The 23,621-nt window shown below is 31.1% G+C and overlaps 3 protein-coding genes across 3 annotated transcripts; all 3 read right to left on the bottom strand.

Moving 5' to 3' along the window:
• Positions 1-783: 783 nt before the first annotated feature.
• On the bottom strand, positions 784-7,732 carry Erk7 (Extracellularly regulated kinase 7). The gene is made up of 7 exons (XM_090116441.1): positions 7,404-7,732; positions 6,357-6,563; positions 4,244-4,384; positions 3,383-3,522; positions 2,243-2,441; positions 1,622-1,780; positions 784-1,267 (listed from the first exon to the last, which is right to left on the bottom strand). Exons 1-7 carry the CDS (start codon positions 7,730-7,732, stop codon positions 784-786), a joined length of 1,659 nt encoding a protein of 552 aa, XP_089972567.1.
• A 3,432-nt stretch (positions 7,733-11,164) lies between these two features.
• LOC149897577 (plasminogen receptor (KT)-like) lies at positions 11,165-16,528 on the bottom strand. Its single transcript, XM_090116426.1, has 4 exons — positions 16,230-16,528; positions 13,852-13,982; positions 12,323-12,432; positions 11,165-11,874 (listed from the first exon to the last, which is right to left on the bottom strand). The coding sequence occupies exons 1-4, from the start codon at positions 16,308-16,310 to the stop codon at positions 11,741-11,743; spliced, it is 456 nt and encodes a 151-aa protein (XP_089972552.1). The 5' UTR covers positions 16,311-16,528; the 3' UTR covers positions 11,165-11,740.
• Positions 16,529-17,636: 1,108 nt separating this feature from the next.
• Positions 17,637-19,868, bottom strand: LOC149897576 (plasminogen receptor (KT)-like). Its single transcript, XM_090116340.1, has 4 exons — positions 19,635-19,868; positions 19,408-19,538; positions 18,451-18,560; positions 17,637-18,142 (listed from the first exon to the last, which is right to left on the bottom strand). Exons 1-4 carry the CDS (start codon positions 19,713-19,715, stop codon positions 17,979-17,981), a joined length of 486 nt encoding a protein of 161 aa, XP_089972466.1. The 5' UTR covers positions 19,716-19,868; the 3' UTR covers positions 17,637-17,978.
• Between the last annotated feature and the right edge of the window lie 3,753 nt (positions 19,869-23,621).

The raw sequence follows: 23,621 nt of genomic DNA, 5'->3' as shown, positions 1-23,621 counted from the left end.
TTTGCCAAAAGTTAACAAAATCAAAAAGTACCGTATATTTTCTCATAAACGCTCTATACTTTCCAGAACTTATTCTGACTACATATTACATAATTTCAGTGAATGAAACCCAATAAGTGTATGTAATATAAATATGTAAATTCTCCTACTTCAGTAAATATATTCTAAGAGACGTCTATCTAATCATAATGGTAATGCGAGTAGAGACATTCTTTGTAGGTAATAAATACGTTTTCCGAAGCTTTTTTCATCAATTGAACAAGATAGTATTAGTGTATACCTACCTAATATTTATATGACGTGTAGGTATACTTTAAAACAAGTGAAATATAAATAAACAAATTCTTTATTGTAATAAGTAATTGATGGCGTTGCATAATTTATTTACGATCTCAATATTATTAAACTTGTTATAAGAGCTCGAAATGGCAAAAAATATAAAGAGGTTAAAAATTCACACATGTTAAAAATCAATGTTAAACGATACATTCATTCTCTATATCTATTCACATATTTTACTCTCATTCCAGCTAAGGATCCTCTGTGTGATTGTAGAACACAAATTCAAGTAACTACCCAAAATTCAAATAACTATTCTGCGCAAAAAAGCTCCTCCGTGTTAAATTTCCATTGAAAATATCTGTACCAAGCTTTTCACAAATAATTGAGTGTCTATCCCATATACCTTACTTATGTCGAACCAAATTTAAACCATAATCACATAACACAAACAAATAAACCACAAAATATAATATCATCAAAAAAATGCTCAAAACCGCCAAACTATCGTATGCTAGTCCTAAGATCCATCAGAGCGCTTGCCGTAATAACCCCATGCCTGGAATTCTTCCCATAATCCAGTTCAGAATCTCCAATTGTAATCGTAGAGAACGATGTAGAATTCCTCCTTTGCTGCAAATGTTTCTTCGAATCCAAACTCTGTTTTACTGGCTGAAAGAAGTCCCTTGTAAAATTCCCTGGACTTTTGCCGCCATTTTTGACATCTGTCAAATAATCGCCCCTACAGTTTGCGCCCAACCAATCTTGGTGTTCGAAAAGCCTTGTCGCTTTAACTGGTTTCTTTTCCTTTTCGCTTATAGTTTGATAAGATCTGAATTCTTTGACGGGTCTATCGAGGGTTTTGGATAGCTTTGGTCTGCTTTTTGTATCTGCTGATGACGTCAGTTTCGTCTTGTGATGCTTTACGTCGGATTGCTCTTGGAAACTCTTGCTTTTTATGGGCGTTGTGAGCGTGTGGGTTTTTACGCTGTAAATAAAAGTTAGTTTATTAAATCAGACATAATATTTTCTTTAAGCGTTTAGGTGTTGTAAAGGTGAGTAGGAGGGGTGAGATATGCTTAGTAAAAAGTAAAAACACATGATAGAAAAAATAACGTTCAGTTGTTTACTTATTATAAAAACTTTCGCAAAAAGGATGCGAAAAATCGAGTTTATTCAGTAAGGTAAACCTCCTTCAAAGTTTATTGAGTTCCTTGAAATTAACAAGAATTAATTAAAACAATAGAAATAAAATCTTTCGTTTTAATTTCTGCATCAGTTCTTTATCAGTTGATACATATACATACATTTCCCCTCCCAAAAAATAATATTATCTTCTAACCTAGAATGGCTTTTCCTCAACTGTGGACTATTCTGGAAGCCCTTAGCCATGATGCTGTATAATTTGTTCCTATAGTCATCGACCGACATTTGCTTGTCATCTCGCAGTGGAAGCAGAACATCTGAAGGTAATGTGGGCTCGTCACGCTCTCTGTGGAACCTGAATCCAAATAATTATATTTAGTATTACAATATACTGTTTGTATGGAAAAGACGTTCCTAATTAAATGAAAACAGTTGCATTTATTGTAAAAGTATCAATAGATATCCATAGAAAAAAAATTGAGGGCGCGCTTCATTTTAAAGAACGTCGGTCAAATATATAACTCTATCTAAAGGATATTTTCTTTCTTACCAAAAAAAAAATTTAAAGACAGGGTAGGACAAGCTCGGGTTCTCTTTAATCTGGTTTTGCCGTATTTCACATAGACAAGTTCAGACATTCAATATTAAAAAGACAGAACCCTGGTTTAAAGTTAGACTGTTTAATTTTTTTGTGATAATACCATTTATGTCTGCAAAAGTGAAAATAATAACGAGAAAAACTCAACTCTAATTAAAAAAAAACAATAAAAAAATGTTTTAAACATAATTTATATTTTTTATCAATCAAAAAACCCACTTAGCAACATATTCATGGTGCAGCGCCCTCTCAGCGCTGAGCCGTTTGGCCGGGTTGAACACCAGCAACTGCTGAACCAATTCAGCTGCGTCACGCGGCGCGCAAGCGAGCATGTTGTGGAGTGACGTCACACCCGCTTTGTTGGACGCTTGCTCGCGGATGAGTGAGGAGCCGTAACCCGTGCATACCGCTGTTATATCTGTAGATATATTGCTATGTGTGTTATATTATGGTAGATATATTGCTATGTGTGTTATGTTATGAATCGTTATAGAATTATAGAATATTATGTCGTCGTCATTTGGTTTAATCTAAAGACAAGCGTGTTTATAACGTGTCACGCGACGCGCAAGAGAGCATGTTGTGGAGTGACGTCACACCCGCTTTGGTGGATGCTTGCTCGCGGATGAGTGAGGAGCCGTAGCCCGTGCATACCGCTGTTATATCTGGGGATATATTGCTATGTGTTTTATGTGATCTCTTCACAATGGGTAGCGTTCGCCCAACAAATGATCGTCGATGCTTGCCGGAGATTATGATAATATTGAGGCCCTTTAGACTATCGTTATTGCCTCTACTCGCCCAACGCTGTCCATTGCGAGGAGGGCCCGTTATGTATCATTATAGAATTACCTATATAAATAGATTTAAAGATATTTAATAATTATAGAATGGGAAGAAAAATACGATGATGATAGACGTTTGTTATGGAAGATGGGTTAGTTAAATTTAAATACAAAAAAAGTTGCATGATCAGTGGTGGTTGATTCGAGGTAATCAAAAAATGTAAAATGCATGTCATGTCAATCAATGATCCGTACTTTTTACCAAAACAACAATACCTTAGATAGAATGACAGATGAACTTAGCTAGTTTAGGTTTTAGAAAGTATTAGAGCGTATACGCACTATGCGGGTAGCCGCATTACGGGTAGCCGTCCGGCTGACCGCAAGCACAATTATGTACGTAATATTCATTTCTATGCGCACTGCGATGCGGCTACCGCAGACCGCACAGTGCGCATAGAAATGAATATTACGTACATAATTGTGCTTGCGGTCAGCCGGACGGCTACCCGCAATGCGGCTACCCGCATAGTGCGTATACGCTCTTAGAATAGCAAATAAAAATAATATTTACCTTCCGACGAAGGCCTTGGTAGAGCAGCCATAATTCTCTCAATCTGGTTGACGGTGGACGTTCCCGGGAAAAGTGGGGAACCCGTCAACATCTCACCCAGGATACAACCCAACGACCACATGTCTATGCCTTTTGTATAGCTGTGGAAATGTCATGTGAAATATTAACAATAACCGATCTAAATGTTGCATCCTGTATAATATTTAGATAATGTTTAGCCACTTTTATAATTTACTAGATTTCCGCCCGCGGCTTCGCCCGCGTTTGCAAAGGAAAACCCATATAGTTCCCGTTCCCGTGGGATTTCCGGGATAAAAACTATCCTATGTGTTAATCCAAGTTACCCTCTATATGTGTGCTAAATTTCATTGTAATCGGTTCAGTAGTTTTTACGTGAAAGAGTAACAAACATCCATACATCCATACATCCATACATCCATACATCCATACATCCTTACAAACTTTCGCCTTTATAATAGTATTAAGATAAAAACTTTGTTGATTGTGGGCAATTCTTTTTCACTTCTTTAACTTGTAAGTACGTAAAAAAAATTAATGCTTCAGCACCGAATATAGTTCATTTCACCGTTAGTTAGATTATTATAGATTCATACTATGAAACGGTGAAAAAAAACTATCCAGCCTTGCTAGAAAATATTAGAAGAAAAACTCAATCGTCATTCAAAAAATTGTTATAGTTAGAATACCTAGTAATTGAATTAAAAAATTTTATCTGTTTGATACGTGCCAAACTAATATATTTATTAGACTAATTACTATGGAATTTCTATACTCCTGAAATCTTATTTATAAGACATTAGGTTCAAATATTAAAAACAATAAAAAGCATAAAACACTTACTTCTTACTAGCAATCAGTATTTCTGGTGCGCGATACCACCGCGTAGCCACGTAGTCAGTCAAGCAAGGGTCCGCGCCCTCCTCCCCACCAGAGTACATGGACGATACTGATCTAGCCAGACCGAAGTCCGCTAGTTTCACCCTTTTGAGTAATATAAATATTAATTAGTATACTAATTTGTACCTACATTTCAACTAAAAAAAGAGAGTATGTGTCAGAAGTGAAACGTCCTTGGCAAGATTCAAAAATACCAAACGGTATCACCAAGACGCGACCTTGAAATTTTACTCTCAACGGTGGAAGTTTCACTTCAAAAGAAAAAATTTGTCTCTTCTAATGCCGCGGCCGGTCTCTCATATTACCTATTCAAAATGGTCGTTTTGATTTACCGACAACCGAAAAACAGGTAGAGAATTGATAGAGTACCAAGATATCTTCTAACTATTATATTATAATATTTTATAATAGTTATTTTATAATAGGCATTAAAGCCAATCTATTGGATCATCAAATTCATAAATAAACTGAACAAAAATTCAATTTCCGACCTGTATATGTATAATCTTTTGAAAAAGTATCTTAAACATGATTAATTATTATTCTATTGTAATATTTCGTTGTTCGCAAATTGCAATAGAATTTCCATTAAAAGTTTTCATTTCCTAAATCGACTCCAATTACTTATGCGTGTATAAGAATCGCGGGGTTCATAGCAATAAACTACATTACCGTTAAAAAGTATCACTTAGCTTTGTCACGCAAAGGAAAACAAGCATAAAAGGATAAAATAAAAATAACATAAAATACACGCTTTATTTTACTCAGCTTATAAACAAACGCAATACTGAAAATATTGTTCATAATGGAGACAATTATAATATTGTCTTTGGTCCTTGGAAACTAAGTTTGTAAAAAATAGTCATAAGAATACTTAACAGCACACGAAGTAAAAAATAAAGTTATTTAGTTAATAAAGGCCTGTTATTTATTAGTAAGGATATTAATTGTAAGTTACCTTAGTTTTCAAGATATCTGGTTAAATTTAAGCATGGCCACTTAAGCAGTGCCAGGCAAATCATCAAAATTCGTTTAACTTTGAGAGTCCCGATTGTATAAACTCTTTTTTGTAGTAAGTTAAATATACCCTTAACTAGAGTCGTGGGTCCAATGGACCCAGGTTGAGTTTTTAAAGTCTCGTTTAATCCACGGCACTTACCGCAGAACCTCCCACTGCTCAGTACCTTCCTATAGTACGCCGGAGCGTATCCTGTGAGACAGACGTGTTCGGCTCGGTACTCCTTAGGTAGGTACTGACCTTTACAGGGGTCCACTGGACCCACGACTATAGATACGTATCTTTTTTATTTTCGTTATTAAATTTATTATTGTATTTTTATTTAGTTTATTGCTATGTAGAATCCCAGAAGTATATGTGTTGATAACGAAGAGATGTTAGAACAATGGTTAAATGAAGAATTGTTAAGAAATGATGAAGACTCCGATGAAAACTCAACACCTACCCGTATTGCAGAAACTAAATCAGATTATGAGTTTTCCGATGATGATGTAGATTTTGTTGTTAGATAAAAATAAAAGGAAGCGATGTTCATTCTGTTTGCCTGGCAAAAGAGCAAAAACTGTACATTTATGCACTAAATGCAGGGAGCCTATATGCATGACTTGAGCAAATATAATTTGTAAATCTTGCACGTAATTAGGGATTGCTATTTTTTTATATATAAGAGTTTTTAGTTTGTTTTTGTTTTTTCTAGGAAGCAACATACTTTTTTTAGTTAGATAAAAAAAATTGATTTAAAAAAAATAAAAATTTCGTTGAGATTTTTAATTTTTGTAAGACGCCTTTTTGTTGTATAAGAAAACAACGACTGATTTTATAAGTGAAATTATGTTAAGTAAATAAAAGTTCTAATTGTTGATTTTTATAATATATATTCTTCATAAACTAAAATATCATATTTTATTTAAATTTACATAAATAAATGCATAAATAAGTAATTATGACCATTTAAAAATACATGGGTCTAATAACACACGTTACAATTGTTCACGACTCTAGTTAAGGGTTAAATATAATTATGAAAATTAAACCCACCTGCATGCGCTATCAATAAGAACATTACTCGGCTTCTGGTCCCTATGTATCACGTTCCCAGAGTGTATGTATTTCGTCGCCTTCAGCATTTGGTACATAATGTACCGCTTGTGCACGTCCTTTAGTATGTTGCCGCGTTTTATCACGTTGTGTAGATCCGTCTCCATATACTCGAAACCGAGGTAAATGTCGCGGTTGTTGGTAGCCCTGGACGACCGTTATTTTTTAAATTTTTGATTTTTTTTATTCAGCGTCAGAAATTGTTCTTTAAATTTTGAAGTGAAACTTCTTTATGCGCTTGGCAATACCGTCACGTCGTGGTGTAAGGCGACGATTTTGGTATTTTTGAATCTTGCCAAAGAAGTTTCACTTCTGACACGTGTGCTCGGCACACACGCTCTTTTTTATTAGTAGTATCCAGTATTTTGAATTTGTAACTGGATTATAGTAAATAAAAAATATTGAAATTTCGTGTCGTATAAAAATAAATGGAAAAAGAAATAACGTAGAAGAGTATGGAGATGGAATAATGTATTGAATAGTTAATCGTATGAGTCAATGAAAAAATATAAAAGTGCGTGCAAGTTGTACTTTGGCAGTTAATGAATTATGTATTTGTCAGGAATATAGCTGCGCTCAGCGCTTCGAGCTTACATCCCCGTAATCCAGTAAAATCTCTTTCTAATATTTACAAACATGATATTATAATTTATAAGCAGGTGTATCTAATAATGGCTATATTGAAATATTTAAATTTATTCAAAACAAGCGGTCCGCCCCGGCTTCGCCCGTGGTACATGTTTACGTTTTCTCTACATTAGAACCATCCTCGAACTTCAAGGAATATTATAAAAAAAGAATTAACGAAATCGGTTCAGTCGTTCTCAAGTTATGCGCTTACCAACACATTTTAGGATTCATTTTTATCTTGCATGTCATCATGCGATGCCACGAATTATATTTTGCTTGAAAAGTTTTAATTATTTTCAGGTGACACGTTTACCCTGAGTCCTATTAAAAATACTTTAATATTAACTACGACCTCACCTGTGAATGCTATGAAGTTTGACTATATTCGGATGATTCCTGAACGATTGCAAAAATATGATTTCCCTGAAAGTTCTCTGCGCGTCTGTTTGATTTCGGAACGCGTCGAATATTTTTTTAATCGCCACAACGTCTTTGCTTTTCTTATCAACCGCCTTCCAAACGATTCCATAAGCGCCTTTGCCAAGTCTCTTTTTAATATCAAACCTCTTTAGAATATGTTCATCTATCTCTGACATGTTTTTTTCGGGACTCTTCTTTTGTCCATCTTTTTCTTTCTCTTTCTTTTTGTGCTCATCCTTTTTTATATTCGCTTGGTTTTGACTCATTGTTTTTATATTTTATGCCTCTACAAAACACAAACCTAAAGGCTTTGTTAATATTCATAACTCATAAGGGTAAAAGGGTTATTTCGCTAAAACGCAAACGTCTCCAATAGGTTTACGATAATTTGAACGAAAGTAATTTGAATAGCAAAGCATGACAAACATGAATTTTAAATAATATTGATTGTACTAAGCAACCGAAGATCGATTTTGAAGAATTACATATAATTAACATTACCGCAATTATTATGTTGTAATAGGTCTACTATAAAACATGAACTTACGTGGAAAATAACAAACTAATACCACTGAAAACATGGTTATTATCAAATTTGTTTCTCTAAATATTTTTACAGTGGACTCTGAGCACGTTTCTTGGTTGACTTGCCGAAATTCATTTGTTTACGGCGGCTAAACAACATGATGGTTGTCATGGCAACGTAACTGTCAACTTTTATATTGATAGGTTGTTAAATTATTTGTGTAGTCTGCTGACATTGTATGATCGATTATTCAAAATTTAAAGTGATGTAACATGACGTCGTTGGATATCAATAGCAGTGTTAACTCCAAACGAATATAAAAATATTTAACCCTGTGATTTAACCCTATTATTAACACAACATTTACTGCAATTATTATGTTCTATTTAAATGCTCATTTGATTCGAAACTAGCTTATATTAGTTAACCAGTGACAGAAAATCTTTTAAAAGAAAAAAAAGCAAACAATGTGTTTTAATTTGATGCGTTTTAATAAAATGTTGCAACATTTAATTTATTTTTTTACTAATATTTATTGTAACGTATCTAAAAATAGACGTGTATGAAGCTTAGGTATGAAGGGATATTTAAAAAATACACATTTGAATAATGTTTAAAGATTTATTGACAGTAACCTTCTTAAATACTAGAACAATAATACTGTAATAGGTAAAAGCATTCAATGCTCAATATTAAAATGCGAATATGAAATGTAGGAATCATTATTTGGAGTTATAAGTTTAATTTGCCACTACTGAGCTTATACTAATGGTGTGTCCACACAGAGCCAAAGGTTATGTAACAAATGTAGTCAAAATAACGTGATTTTTGGGTAAAAGCGTTGAAAAAAATATTATAATTTGTACTTAAGTGTACCTTAAAACTATGCAAAAACATTCTTTACGTATTTCGGAAACCATTATCATGATGCATTTTACAAATTACTCAATTATTTCTGATTGCAAAAGCGAAAAAAATATTTCTAATTTATAGTCACTTTAAGTACAATGTATTGATTACAAGTTATTATTTAATTGCACACATTGGCTCCGTGTGGATGTTACATATAACTACGTGATCACAGTAACAATATAATTAAAGTTTATTGGTTTAAATGGTAACTGTAAGTTATACAAATAACAGAACAAGATTAACATCAGAATAAAAACTTGAATACTTAAAATTAAGCTTTGACAAAAAAAAACAACATTTATATATTATACAGATAATATAACGATTGCTAAAACAGTGTTAATAACATTAAAAAATAATATAAATTTGTCATGTTAACGATAAGCATATATAATAAAAGTAAATATTCCTAAGTACCTACAATTATTTGCAAAAAGTACATTCTTATAATATGTATACTGAACATACATACATGGAGTTGTTGACACTTATGAAAAATCCTTGGAATAGGATAAACAGCAACTTTTATAAATAAAAAATAATATAGATCAATATTATATAAATTAGCCATACATATAAGTAAAGCATGATATGCTAAATTCTACTTATATAGAAGCTACATATAAATTTATAAAGAATAGAAAAAATTCGATCAAGAGGCGGGACTCGAACCCGCATCTTTACGCGCCAATCCGGGGCGGATGCCTGACCAACTCGGTCACCCGTGGCGGGTGCCAGAGCGATCGAATTTATTCTATTCTTTCAGTTTTATGTGTCTAAGGGACACACAGCGCGCCATCTATTGAGATGATTAACAACCATCTCAACCAATACGAAACACTTTTCAGTGAATACAATAATATTGTAACGATGATAACACGACCTTTTTTGTATAATTTGATATTTTTGGTTTTTATGGCATTCAAATGCTTTTATAAATATAAATTTAAGTATAAAGCGAAAGGATGCGGATTCGAGTCCCGCCTCGTGATCGAGTTTTTTCTATTCTTTATAAATTTATATTTATAAAATCATTTGAATGCCATAAAAACCAAAAATAGTAGCTAGATACTTATAACTGAGAATACCTTTGAGATATTGAGATATTATTGAATAGAATGTTAGTTTAATATATTCTTAGGTAATTGAGAGATTGAAATAGTATAATGAGTACATTCCTATGAATGTCTGGACACGCACAAATATACATATATCATTATTATCTAAAATTAATAATATAAAAACAATCCAGTAACATTTGAATTATTTTTGTCACATTTATAAATGTATATAACATCTATAACAAATACATATATAACAAAATGTGTCTTACATAATATACTATTAGTAAATTATAATAACAATCACTATTTAATCACTAATTTATTGCTGTTTCAATGGTGTTTTTATTTAACAATCACATTGTTTGTAAATCTTAAAAATTATACAACAAAAATATGTTCAAAAACGTGTTTATAAACACAAAAAAATGTTTATAAAGGAACATATTTTTTTATAAAATAATATGTTAAATAATTATCACATTAAAAAATAATATAAAAGCACATATAACAGTAAATAAAATTAAAAAAAATAATAATTCCTTAATAATAGGTTTAGAATATAAGTACCAGTAGTATAATGTGTAAAGTACAGATCCACCTTATATATAATAAAACTAAGCGAACTATCAAATTCTATGAATGGGATTATTCATTACTAGTTATTATCTTTGAAAATGCATACAAAAAGGCACTGAATAAAAATGAAATCACATATTTCTCTCCTTCAACTTTTCCAAATTTTTTGAAGTGAAACTTCTTTATCGGGGTTGGAAAAAATTTAGTGTAAGTAACATTTTTTCGTTACGCGTGACATTTATCCGTTACGCGCCATCTTTTTCTTATCCCTACCACGCGTGATTGACGTATTTCTGTAAAGTTGCATAAAGTAAATTATTTTTTTAAAAATAAGGTCATAAAGAAGTTTCACTTCTTACGTGTGTACACTAGTACACGCACACATTTTTTTTCAATTAAATCAATATTATTTGAGATCTTTATTTTTTGATGATTCAGGCATTTCTTCGCAACTTTCCCCAATATTATAGGTTACTAAATAATTTCGTTGTTTTTGTAAAATATCACATTTTTAATACTTGTCATTCACATTCATTCGCATATCATCTAAAAAAATTATTGACTCAACTCATGTTATATAATTTCAATGCCATTGTATGTTTTTTTTTAATAAATATATATAAAAGGACACACATAATATATTCATTTATAAATGTATTATTTTATATTCTAATACTGAATAATCCCATTTTAATCTAAAAGCCTTGAAGGCACACTTTTAAATTTGAATGAGCCATAATTTTAAGATATTAAAACTATCAAGTGAACATCTTTGTGCATTAAGAATAATATTAAATACTGCACTTTGAAAGTCTAAACTCTTTATTTGCTCAAGCAAAAACCTATTCAAACAATATTTTGGAATATTTTTAATACATTAGTATTTTTATATAGGAAATTAGCATGACTGTTATAAATTAGGTGTAAATTTCCAATACTAAATGAATGATATATAGCACAATTATTATATTGTCATATTATTTAATTGACGAAAGCTTTTTATTTTTCCTATACCTTTATAGACAACAAAATATTTCATATTATTGCCGCAATAAAAATACACACAATATTTTAATATAGCAATCTTTGCTCTATTTTACCTTCTTATTACAAATTGCCATACTAAAAAATACATTATTTTCATACAGCAGCTCTTTGGTCTATTTTACCTTCAAAGTGCAGTCATAATTATCAATTTAAGGCATCGGAGGGTGGATTTTCTTAGTCTCTTCCTCCGCTTCTCTGCCTTGGTCAATAGAGGATGGTGTTGGGAGTCCACAAGGCACTTTGAGCATGTCTACCTCATGTGTCATAATGTGCTCAGCTTCCACTGTTCATGAAATGACAAATTTATTTATTAAGAAACGGAATAATAGCCCCGCAATTTAATTTAAGAGCTGCATTTTTGAAGACTTTACTAAATTATCTATTATGTAAAAGGTTTGTCTTTTGCCCCATAAACATTTTTTTTTTCTCTTCGCATAATAATTAAAAGGTTACATAACATGTTCTTGACTCAGAGATATGTTTTTTGGAATTTGTTGGTCAATTTCTGACTTATAAGAGCTTGTTCTTCTATACAGAAAGAGATCATTAAATAGACAATATATGGATAATTTGTTTGATTTTTATTTCAGGCAACATTCAATGGCACAAAGGCACATATTCTATCAAGAAAAACAAGACTATCATAATTTTTTAAAAGAAACTTTGATGTATGCATGTGAATTTTTTTTTATTTTATTGATCTCTCTGATTAAATAAAAATTCATACTTACTTCTAATCCTGTGTAACTTGTTGCCATATGCCAAATCCCAATAATACAGATTCACAAATGTCAATGGAATAAGAGGAAACAAGAAATATGCCCTTTTTGTCCTTCGGAACCTAGAAACAACATTTTAGGTTATCATTAAAATTACTTATCATTTATCAAGTTAATTATTGTATAAGTTGAGTTTATATACTTACTTATTACATAATTAGTTACTGATAGGAAAGTCAATAGTAAATAATTGATATCAATGTAAGTACCTTTTGGTAAGTTGTGCCTTGTGACACTCAGAATAATATATGTTTTATTTGAATATACTGCACAAGCCTATGAGAACTTATAATAATTTTCTAAAATAATCTTAATTGAAATGTATATAAAACTGTGTTTAATTTACTTATGACGCTTTTTCTACATGTACATGATTTATTGAACGGTCTAACTACCTACTCCTATGATTTTATTATGGTTAGGGAGCCAGGTGCAAATTTGGTTAACTATTTCCTCTCAAGAGATAATTCGTCAGACGCATGAGAGTATAGTATTATTAAGCCTCGTGAACGTCAGCTGGCGCTCGGTTGGGGGGGTGCCTCCCACGCACATAGGAAAAAAAATACATTCATTCATTCATTTCCTCTCAGCTAAAAATTTGTCAAATTGTAGCTAACCCAATATCTCAACGAAAAAAAATAGTCAGCTGGTTACAACATGGTGTATTATACGTCAGCTGGTGTCTCGAACATGAAAGTTAAATTTAAAGAAAAATTTATTTTCCGTTATTTCCTCTCAAACAAAAATTTACCTGATGATACCTTATATGTAACTGTGGATAAATATATATGTCAGCTGGCTGTATCTTGGTGGAAAAACCGTCAGCTGATACGGGAGGCTACAACCGCTCTTCCCCCCAACCGAGCTCCAGCTGACGTTCACGAGGCTTCATAATACTATATACTTTGATGCATTTTACTAATTACCGCTTGAGAGGAACTTGGTCATAAAATCTGCTGCTGGCTCCCGGACCATTAGGGGTGAATTTAATATTCTTTTTACTTGCAAAATCTGTACTAATATTATAAAGCTGAAGAGTTTGTTTGAATGCGCTAATCTCAGGAACTACTGGTCCGATTTGAAGAAATTATTTCGGTGTTAGATAGCCCATTTATCGAGGAAGGCTATAGACTATACATATATCATCACGCTAAGACCAACAGCAGCAGAGATGTGCGGGTGAAACTGCAGAGCACAGCTAGTATATGATATTTACAGGAATACACATTATACAATAACCAAATATTTAGTTCAAATTATTGTAGTACCTACATATCTTCTTTCTTATATATAAAAATGAATCGCAAAATGTGTTGGTAAGCGCATAACTCGAGAATGGCTGAACCGATTTCGATAATTCTTTTTTTATTATATTCCTGGAAGTACGAGGATGGTTCTTATGTAGAGAAAACGTAAACATGTACCACGGGCGAAGCCGGGGCGGACCCCTAGTTTAAAATAAATATAATTATTATACATACCCAGTAAATAAACCAGTCGCAGCAGTGATATGAAATGCTGTGAGCCAAAGAAATATATCCCTGCTTTTCGCCACTGCTGTAGCCCTTTGTCTCTCTGCCATTTGATTTTGCAATTGAATTTGCCTTTCAATCTAAAAAGTTTTTAAAACAATAGAAATTACTAAGCTGCTATTACAAGAATTCAACTACATACCATAAAAATAATAATATAATTTAATATATATAATATAATACATACGGGTGATTATACAAAAATGGGGTAACTCGATGTCATCAGCCAATTTAAACAAAGTCTTATTATATTTTATTCAAATAACAATCTATTTTAAAACAATGAAGCGTCCTTTATTTGGTCACTCAATTTCACTTCTTTATTTAAAATACAAATGAATAAAAAAAATAAATTAATACCTCAAACGTCAGTACTTTGGCATGTCACAACTCCGAAAACCAACAATCAAGTGACTATCGTTTAAACATTATCATCGATTTAAGAAAACTTACTAATTCACTACAATCTTTGATGTACATAGTATTATATACTACAACTTTCATAACGCAATGTTTTCCATTTTATGTAAAAAATAAAATTAAACTTTGTCATCGTTTTCACTAGTCAGTCCGTTGTGTGTTTTTTAAATTTAAAATTCTCGCTAAATATCACCCAGTCGAGGTCAAATCCCTGTCTAAGTATTAATGTTGGTAATGAAGTTACTTGTGCACCGCATATTTTGACGGCCGTCATAACTGTACCAGCGCTAGGGTTGTGTTTGTCCTCTAAAATCTTGCTGCGCCAGTCAACATTTCAGTCCTATGGTGAGTCGTTATTTTATTGTTAATCCGATTTTTATTTTCATTTATAAATGGTTAACTATGATTTGTAAAAATATAGTTTGTTGATATTAGAAATTAGGCAAAAAAACCTAATTTGTGATTATAACCTCATATTAAGTCCCTTTTCATCAATCCGCTGGCATCAGTCCTTTGTCAGATATCGCGCCAGAGGACTGACGGGGCCCCATAGTACTGATGACTCTATCATTTTTGAGAATTTTTATCTTGATTGCTATTGGTATAAGCATTTCTATATTATATTTCAGTTAAAAACATCATGCGCCACGCTAAAAGAAACTGAATTTGACTAGGGAAGAAACATTTAAAAAAGAGTAGCAAAGAAAAGAGCTATTGAAACAAACTACTAATAATTTTATTAAAAAGATCTTATTTTCTTTTAATTATTGATTTTGATGCTTTCAGGGCATAGCTTTTTATATTTATCAGATAAATACGTATACGTATAATACTGTGAAGTAAAATTACCTCAAAATAACATAAAAGTTAATTAATATACTTAATAACATTATAAAAATGTCAAGGGGCTCTTATGAAAACTCAGATGAGACTTTTATTCGAGCCTTTGGTTTTTAATTTTATAATAATTAGTACTTTTAACATAAATATTGGTAGATTTTTAGGGCTCCGAACCTCAAAAGGAAAAAACAGAACCCTTATAGGATCACTTTGTTGTCCGTTTGTCTGAAGACGTTTTTTTGGAACGCGTGGAGGTATCAATCTGAAATTTATATTGGATACTCAAGATTAAGAACCCTTGGGGATGTAAAATAATCAAACTTATAACGCAACGCAATCAAAAGATACCTACATCCGTTAATACTGCAAATTTCCACAAAATTCAATATTCGCAAGGGAATAAAAAAACACACAGGATGCTTGCCGTGTATACAGTCTACTATAGTTTACTTCTACTCGGTAAATAGCAACGTCTTATAACACAGATAAAGGAAAAATTGCTAAAAGTGTAAATTTTAAGTTACAAACATAATAAACAATAGGTTTGTTAGGAGTCCAACTCGCACTTGGCCGTTTTTTTGTTTCTATTGTTTGTGAATTACTTAAAATATCAAGTAAAACTAATTCAAAGTAGTAAAAGTTAAGTAAGAGAGTAAGAATATTCACGTTGCGTTAAATGTCAGAAGGCTGTTTTGAAAATTGAGACATTGTTTTTCCCAGTATCACATATTATAAATTATCATTTTTAAACATGTTAAGTACGTAAAATACATGTGCCATTATTAAAACTGAGAGATTTGTAGTAATTTTCATTGAATTTCTTTAAGAATATTACAAGTTATAGTTTTTTATCAATACCATGTTAGCCTCGTCAGTCCCCTGGAGGCCAAATCCAGAAAATTTAAAATATCTCACAATCTATTTAAAAAAGTGGCTGGCCCGATTTGGAACAATATATTCATTAGATTAGCTATCATATACACCCTAATTTGTAACAATCTGATATAAAAAATATAGTAAACAAAATATCCTCAAAAGTTACCCCATTTTTGTATAATGACCCATACCGCTATTTCATTTAAGCTCTGTAAGAACTTTTCATTGTTTTTATAATGATCCTCCAAATTAATGGATATGAGGTTGCCCATTGTAATTGCTTAATTCACTTGTTAACTTAATAATTGTCAAAATTAATGATTAATCAATGATGTTAACTGTAATAAACAAAGAACAATAATAAAACAATGGTTTGACGTTATTCTGTTGTGACAGAAGTGGAAACTATGTATACGGTACCAATAACCGGTTGACGATTACTGAATAATGATTACAAAAATGTAACACAAATTACAAACATTACAAATTACAATTTACAATGCAAATGACAATTGACAAAGTGTCAAGTCTTCACACTTTGTAGGCAGAATTTAGACCAGTGTTGCCCTCTACACGTTGTAAATTGTAAAAAGTTGCCATTACATCATTTATATTATTTTACCCATGAATGCAATTTCTTAATTTAAAGATATGAAATTCAGCCTATAAGCTAATCTTATAATCCCACGTTTACAGATGTTATACTGAATACTGAAATATACTTTAAATACTAAACAATAGCTTAAAAAAATCTGCATTTTGCCAAAACATTATCTTACCAAATTACTATGAACACTGAGCTCGAGCCAGCGTTCATCATATTAATTTCATACAATAATGGCAGGTTGCCGTGGCCACAATTCCTAGATTAGTTAGAATTAGTCTCGGTGTGGTTTGAAACTAAGACATTCCACTATCTAAAATACCTAGCTTTATCACGATAAGCATATCTTTGTCATTCATGAAATATGTGTAAGTAAAATATATATAAGCGTTCGGGCATAGTATGACTCCTATAAATAAATTCTTAGAATGACTCACTTGTTTACTAGATACCGGTAGATATCATAAAAAATCTGCCTAGTCATTGATACTCACATACCTACACAAAACGCATATATACAGTAGGTACAATTAGTAATGATTAAATTTGTATAGGAATTGCAATATGGTACATAAAAGATTGTTGCGGATAGTAATTTGCTAATACTTTCGCTACATAGTATTATTATATTACATAATTTATACAGCATATAATATATAACACTATAACAGCCTCACATACATTGACTACAATCATACACAATCGTTAATATCTAGAAATGCATGCTGCCTTAAAATCCTACTAATATTAAACATGCGAAAGTTTGTATGTTTGTTTATTTGTTACTCTTTCACACAAAAACTGCTGAAATTATTTTAATGAAATTGGGCACACATAGAAGGTAACTTGGATTAACACACAGTCCGATAGTTGATATCACGAAAATTCCACGGGAACGGGAACTAGTTATGCGAGTTTTCCTTTTAGAAAGTACAATTTATATTATGTTTAAAGAATGCAAATCAAACAATTTACCTATGTTGAAATATTTTTATTATCACACGCATACAATATTTTAAAATAAAATCACATAAAATAATCAATAAAGCTAATATAAAAGCCCATAAACAGTCAATAGTCTATACCTAATTAACTATAATATCATGTATCAAACTGATCATTATAATAAACGATTTTCTGTCTATATATCTATATCTATGTTTTTCCACCAATAATGTGCGAGGAAGAGAGGAATGTGTTTGTAAACCAATCATATCGCTTCATTTAGTTTGAAGTTTGAAGCTGTGTTTGAAGCGTGTAGCGTTTGTAGCGATACTATTGGTTAGTGACAAACACATTCCTCGCTACAAACAGGTACTTCTTCTTCAATGTTCCTTCAAAGTGCAGTCATAATATTAGTTTTAGCTTGAGGCAACGGTGGATGAATTTTCCTAGCCTCCTCCTCCGCCTTTCTACCCTCGTCGATAGAGGCTGGAGTCGGTAACCCACAAGGCACTTTCAGAATATCCATTTCATTTGCCATTATATGCTCAGCTTCCACTATGAAAGATAAAACAAGTACTTTAAATATATATTTCTATACATATATTAATAGAACATCCTCTATGGCATAAAACTGGGGCAATATCAGTTTAAAAAATAGCCAAAGTTAGTTGATTACATCTGCTATCTATCAGTGAAATTCCCTTCAAAATAGGTCCAGCAGTTCCAGAGATGAACCGGGACAAACAAAAATTATATACATCCATATGCATTTAGTAAAAAGCAATTATTTTAATAGTAGGTAAGTACAAACAATTATTATTATGTATGGTATATTGGTTATGCTTGGTAAAATTTATACTTACTTCTTATCCTGTGCAACTTGTTGCCATATGCCAGATCATAATAATACAAATTAACGAATGACAATGGAATAAGAGGTACCAATAAAAATGGCTTTCTAGTCTTTCCAAATCTGGAAACAATATTAAAAGTCAGTAAATACTCAATAAGTTTTTGAAGTGAAACTTCTTTAGGCGTGTTGAGCGTAAAATTTCAAGGTCGCCTGTAGTCTATTAATTATAACAAGTCAGTAGGTAGTTAATAATAATTGATATAGGTACCTTCAGACCTACTATTATGTAAATTGAACTTATGGACCCATCTCTCATTATTTAATGTGACTCACACAAAAGTGACATATATATTATGTACTAGCTTTCCGCCCGCGGCTTCGCCCGCGTTTTCAAAGAAAAACCCGTTCCCGTAGGATTTCCGGGATAAAACCTATCCTATGTCCTTTCTCGGGTATCAAAATATCTCTATACCAAATTTCATGCAAATTGGTTCAGTAGTTAAGGCGTGATTGAGTAACAGACAGACAGACAGAGTTACTTTCGCATTTATAATATTAGTATGGATATATTGTTTGTAGATAGTACCTAAGTAGGTACCTAAGTAAGTACCTAATAAAATTTCAAATTTATTGTGAGTAACTATGTACCTATATTATTATAATATTTTAAACTTGTGCAAAACTATATTATGGGAAAGTACCTATTTAAATTTCTGTACATAACTAACGGGTGTAGGTATTAAATTAATTATACTAATATAAATTTATTTTCTAAAACGAGCGTAATATAAATGCCTTTGATCTAAGATAAATGCCGGTTTCATCATGTCCCTGATAGCCTATCTGACATCTTTTGACTAACAAGTACATGACTTGTCATTTTAACTGACAGATAATAATTAATTTCCAGAAGAAGAGAAGCTGTGAAACCGGCAAAAATATTGTACTAACATAAACAAAAACATACCCAGTTAATAAACCGGTAGCAACAGTGCCATGAAATGTTGTGAACCAAAGAAAGAAGTCCCTGCTGCTCGCTATCATAGTAGCTTTTTGCCTCTCTGCCATTTGATTTTGCAATTGAATTTGTCTTTCAATCTAAAACGTTTAATTATAATAATAGGTACATAATTAATAAGCTTGTACCTATTACGAAAAACAATGGAATTATATCACGTAATAATATAAACTTACCGCTATTTCATTTAAGCTCTGTAGGAACTTTTCATTCTTTTTATATTGTTCTTCTATATTAACCGATATTAGGCCGCCCATTTTAAATAAATTTACTTGTTCACTTAATAATAAATGTCAAATAACAGTTCCTACAATCGATGGTGTTTACGAAGTACGGAAAACAAAATACGACAGGTAGCTTTTTATTAACAGAAGTTGCGAGTAGACATTCGCGCACACGCATTCGTTCTAGTAAAATCATGATGAGTTGATTTTTTAGTTTTTCTTTACTCCCCTCCCTCTCCCCCACAGGTGTTATTTCAGGCTCCCCTCCCCCCTCACGTAATCATGTACATATGTATTTGAAAATCCGAGCTATTTTGGTCTCACTTTCGCATTGTATCAGAATCATATCAAGAAAGATATGAAGATCGAACTGGGAAATAAAACTCATACTGATAAAATGCAGTTTATAAAGAGGGTTAAGTATAATTTATAAATAAAACAACTCTATGAATTATATTTCAATTATTTATTTTCTATTTTTGTCATTTTCAGGTCTATTGATATTGTAAAAGCAAAGAAATCGTTGCTTCAAGATTATTTCCTCGTCAAAACATAACCTACGTAAAATAACATCAAAACATTGGCAAAAGTCGGCGCAAGCGCACGTCTGTGGCTATAGTGTTGCTATAATTATTATTATTAATCAAAATACGATAGGTATAGGTAGGTACAAAATTATATTATTATACAGAATAATAATAAATCTATTATAAAAATGTTTGAATAATTATATTTTTGGTAATGCATATTAAGTACGCCTCCAAATAGTACATACTACAGAGACATCTATTTAAAACTGTACAAAACAAAATAAACTTGTGTTTCAAGTTACGCAGAGAAGATGAAGCCTTGGTACGTACAATTAATATTATAAAATTATATTATAATTAAAATTATTAAAAATTATATTATAATGTATTTGTATGTATTTCGAAAAGGAAAATTTTGTTTGTTTGCATACTTTAAAATTTTTACTAAATGACCTTTGAATGGCAAAGATTATTCTATAAGGTTTTTAAATATTTCTCCAATAAAAATAGATAGACGGCTTGCTTTATTTCTACTCTAAAATTGTATGATTAATAACATTAAAAAATAATAGAAAATAAATTTGGCTAAAAGGAAAATAGGGATCGGGTTAAAATGAAACAATACATAACTACTTATATTTATTTATTGAAGGCAAGTCATTCAACATTGTATGTATTTACATACTAATCTATTGCAGGGGGTTACCGGTATTTCTTAAAGCAGTACTTATTCCAGTGTGAGAAAGTGACGGAGCTAGATAGGTCTGCTAGCTCTGTCTCTTTCTTACACTGGAATAAGCACTGCCATAAGATATACTGGTAACCCACCTTTTATGGCTACGTTTGTACAGAATAATATCACAACAGGCAAAAATAATATCGTTTTAAAGCTATCATTGCATACTTAACGATATTATCCTAGTTATTACTGAAATTACAAGATATATTGTATAAATTACAATGCGTACAATTATAATGTAATTATCTATTCAAAATATTGCATTTTCTGGTCAAGCTACAGAGCTGATATAATAAGCCTAACTAATGTTTATTATTTCACATATTTGTCATAAGTAATAAATGATTATGAGAGCATTTTTAATAATTGCAACACGATGCAGTTTAAAAAAGTTAGACGTACATAAAAAGCAATTTTAATAGATACAAAAATCTGACAAAACCACAAACAAAAAGAATAAATCAAAATCATTCCTGGGATATTTTAATGTATGTTCATGGTAATAAAATTGTTCCATATAATGTTTGAATATTCTTTTCTCACTCTCTCTTCGAAGTAATATGAATTTTGTACCAACTAAAATGATTTTTATTTTAAAGCGGTTAAACAATAAATTTTGTTTAACTATATCTCTGTTAATACATTAACTAGATCCTCTATTGTTTTTGTTTTCTTTGTCTTTATTATGCTATATCATTACTTAATTTTATAACATACAAATATGTCATAAATATTGCTTTTTCCATTATTATCACTTGTGGTTTCTATTTTACTGATATTATATCTAATGAGATCGCCTAAAATGTTGGTACTCAAAAGTGGTGCTATTACATCTATTACTTAGGAATTTCAATTTAGTATTGATTTAAAAGTATATTTTTCGGCATTAAAATAACATTATAATTTATAAGTAAATTATAAGCTCCACTGTTTATTGCTATGAAAAAATTAATATTCAAAATTACATGGCAAGGTATAGAAAGTAATAACTGCAATAATATCCGTTATTTAAAACTAAGAATATTTTTCTATATTATCATTATTATCGACATAAATAAAAATTAGAAATATAATGTATGTTAAATGATAAGACAAATAATACTGCAAAGTAAAATGCGTAGGTATACAAATAGCGAGTTAATTATAGCCTAGTCAATAAATATTATAAATCACGATTTTGTACAAAATATTCTGGCAACACTGAAACTCATAAGTAAAAAAAAGGAAATACGCGTGCTCAACTACTTCATTACTTATCTGTTGAACATGGAAGCCTAGCCATTATTTTGTGCGAATTACTTACAATTATTTAATTACGGTGAAAATTTACAAAAATACTTCTGATGTTCATAATTTGTACCTACTGAATAATTTTGAAAATATACTTTTGCAGGACGTGTGTGACTATTGGTTTATTAAGAATTATTTTAGGTGTACATAATGTAAGGTTAATTTGGATTTAATTTGTGAACAATCATAAGGAATGTCTTTTCGGTTCCTTTCTTGTCGTTTATGTTTCCCTACCTTTTAAAACTTGACACTGGCAAATAGTTCAGTCTTATTAACCTTAAAAACGAAAAAAAAGTATGTCTTTTGACATTCTCGCAATTTTTGTACCCGAGATCAGTAAAACTAATTTATTCAGGATATTATGCAATTTCAATGAACTGTTTTTATTCCTGCTAATGATAAAATAACATGTATAAAGTAAAATTACGAATTTTTACAAAAATAATTTTAAGAATATAAACTCGACATAGTCTCACACATAAAATATGTAAAGAAATTTTAATTCTGAAATTGATAATACATGTATTATATAATTTTTAAATGGCGATTTAAATTTAATTTTGCGTCTACAATTTTTCCCAATACTCTTAGCGCTAACCTCAAATCACAAGATTGTTCACAACAAAGTATAGACGAGTTATGAGGGTAGTTCGTGAAAAATTTGAAACAGTGTTTCCTAGCTATGCCTATGCGAACATCTACCAAGCGCATCACTGTAAGGACAAAAGCATATTAATAACCTTAATTCCTATCTATTTTAATAGTTAACAATGCCTTCCAAATCTTATGAGTAACATATGCGAGAACATATTCTTTACTTTAAAATATATTATAACTTATAAGTTATAGTGTGTATATAGTTTTAGTTTATTACGAAATTTGAGAATGTTTGTTTGATTTAATTTGAATACATATATCTTTAATCAAATACATAGTTATTTTTTATGATACAAAGTTCATTTAGATTTAGTCTTCCTTCCGTACTTTTATGAGTATCATTTATTTCACGTAATTATTTTTTCGTTCTATTGAACTATAAATACATATGTATTAAAAACACTCGATAGATTTATGATCAAGACCAAAAATATTAGTAAGAAAGAGAAAATGTGCTCACAAATGTCATTCCCTTATTCTAAATTTATGTATTAATAAATATTTAGAGACGCAACAGGGATAGTATGATTTTATCACAATATACAGATACAACCAGTAGGGAAACTTTATACAACACGTTCAAAATGGCTCACGCACACAAACAAGCGTGTTTACGAGAATTGTAAGAGCGGCTGTACACGGGCGGCTCGAGCAGTTAACGGCTGAGCGACGAACATGAACTGCTCGAGCGGTCGGTCGTTGACTGCTCGAGCTGTCGCTACA

This window comes from Colias eurytheme, chromosome 25 (genome assembly GCF_061535395.1).
Source record: "Colias eurytheme isolate Ceu_HAF_F1 chromosome 25, ilColEury1 Martin Lab GWU primary, whole genome shotgun sequence".
Taxonomy (NCBI): Eukaryota; Metazoa; Arthropoda; class Insecta; order Lepidoptera; family Pieridae; genus Colias; species Colias eurytheme.
This window is presented reverse-complemented; position numbering and strand designations above follow the sequence as displayed.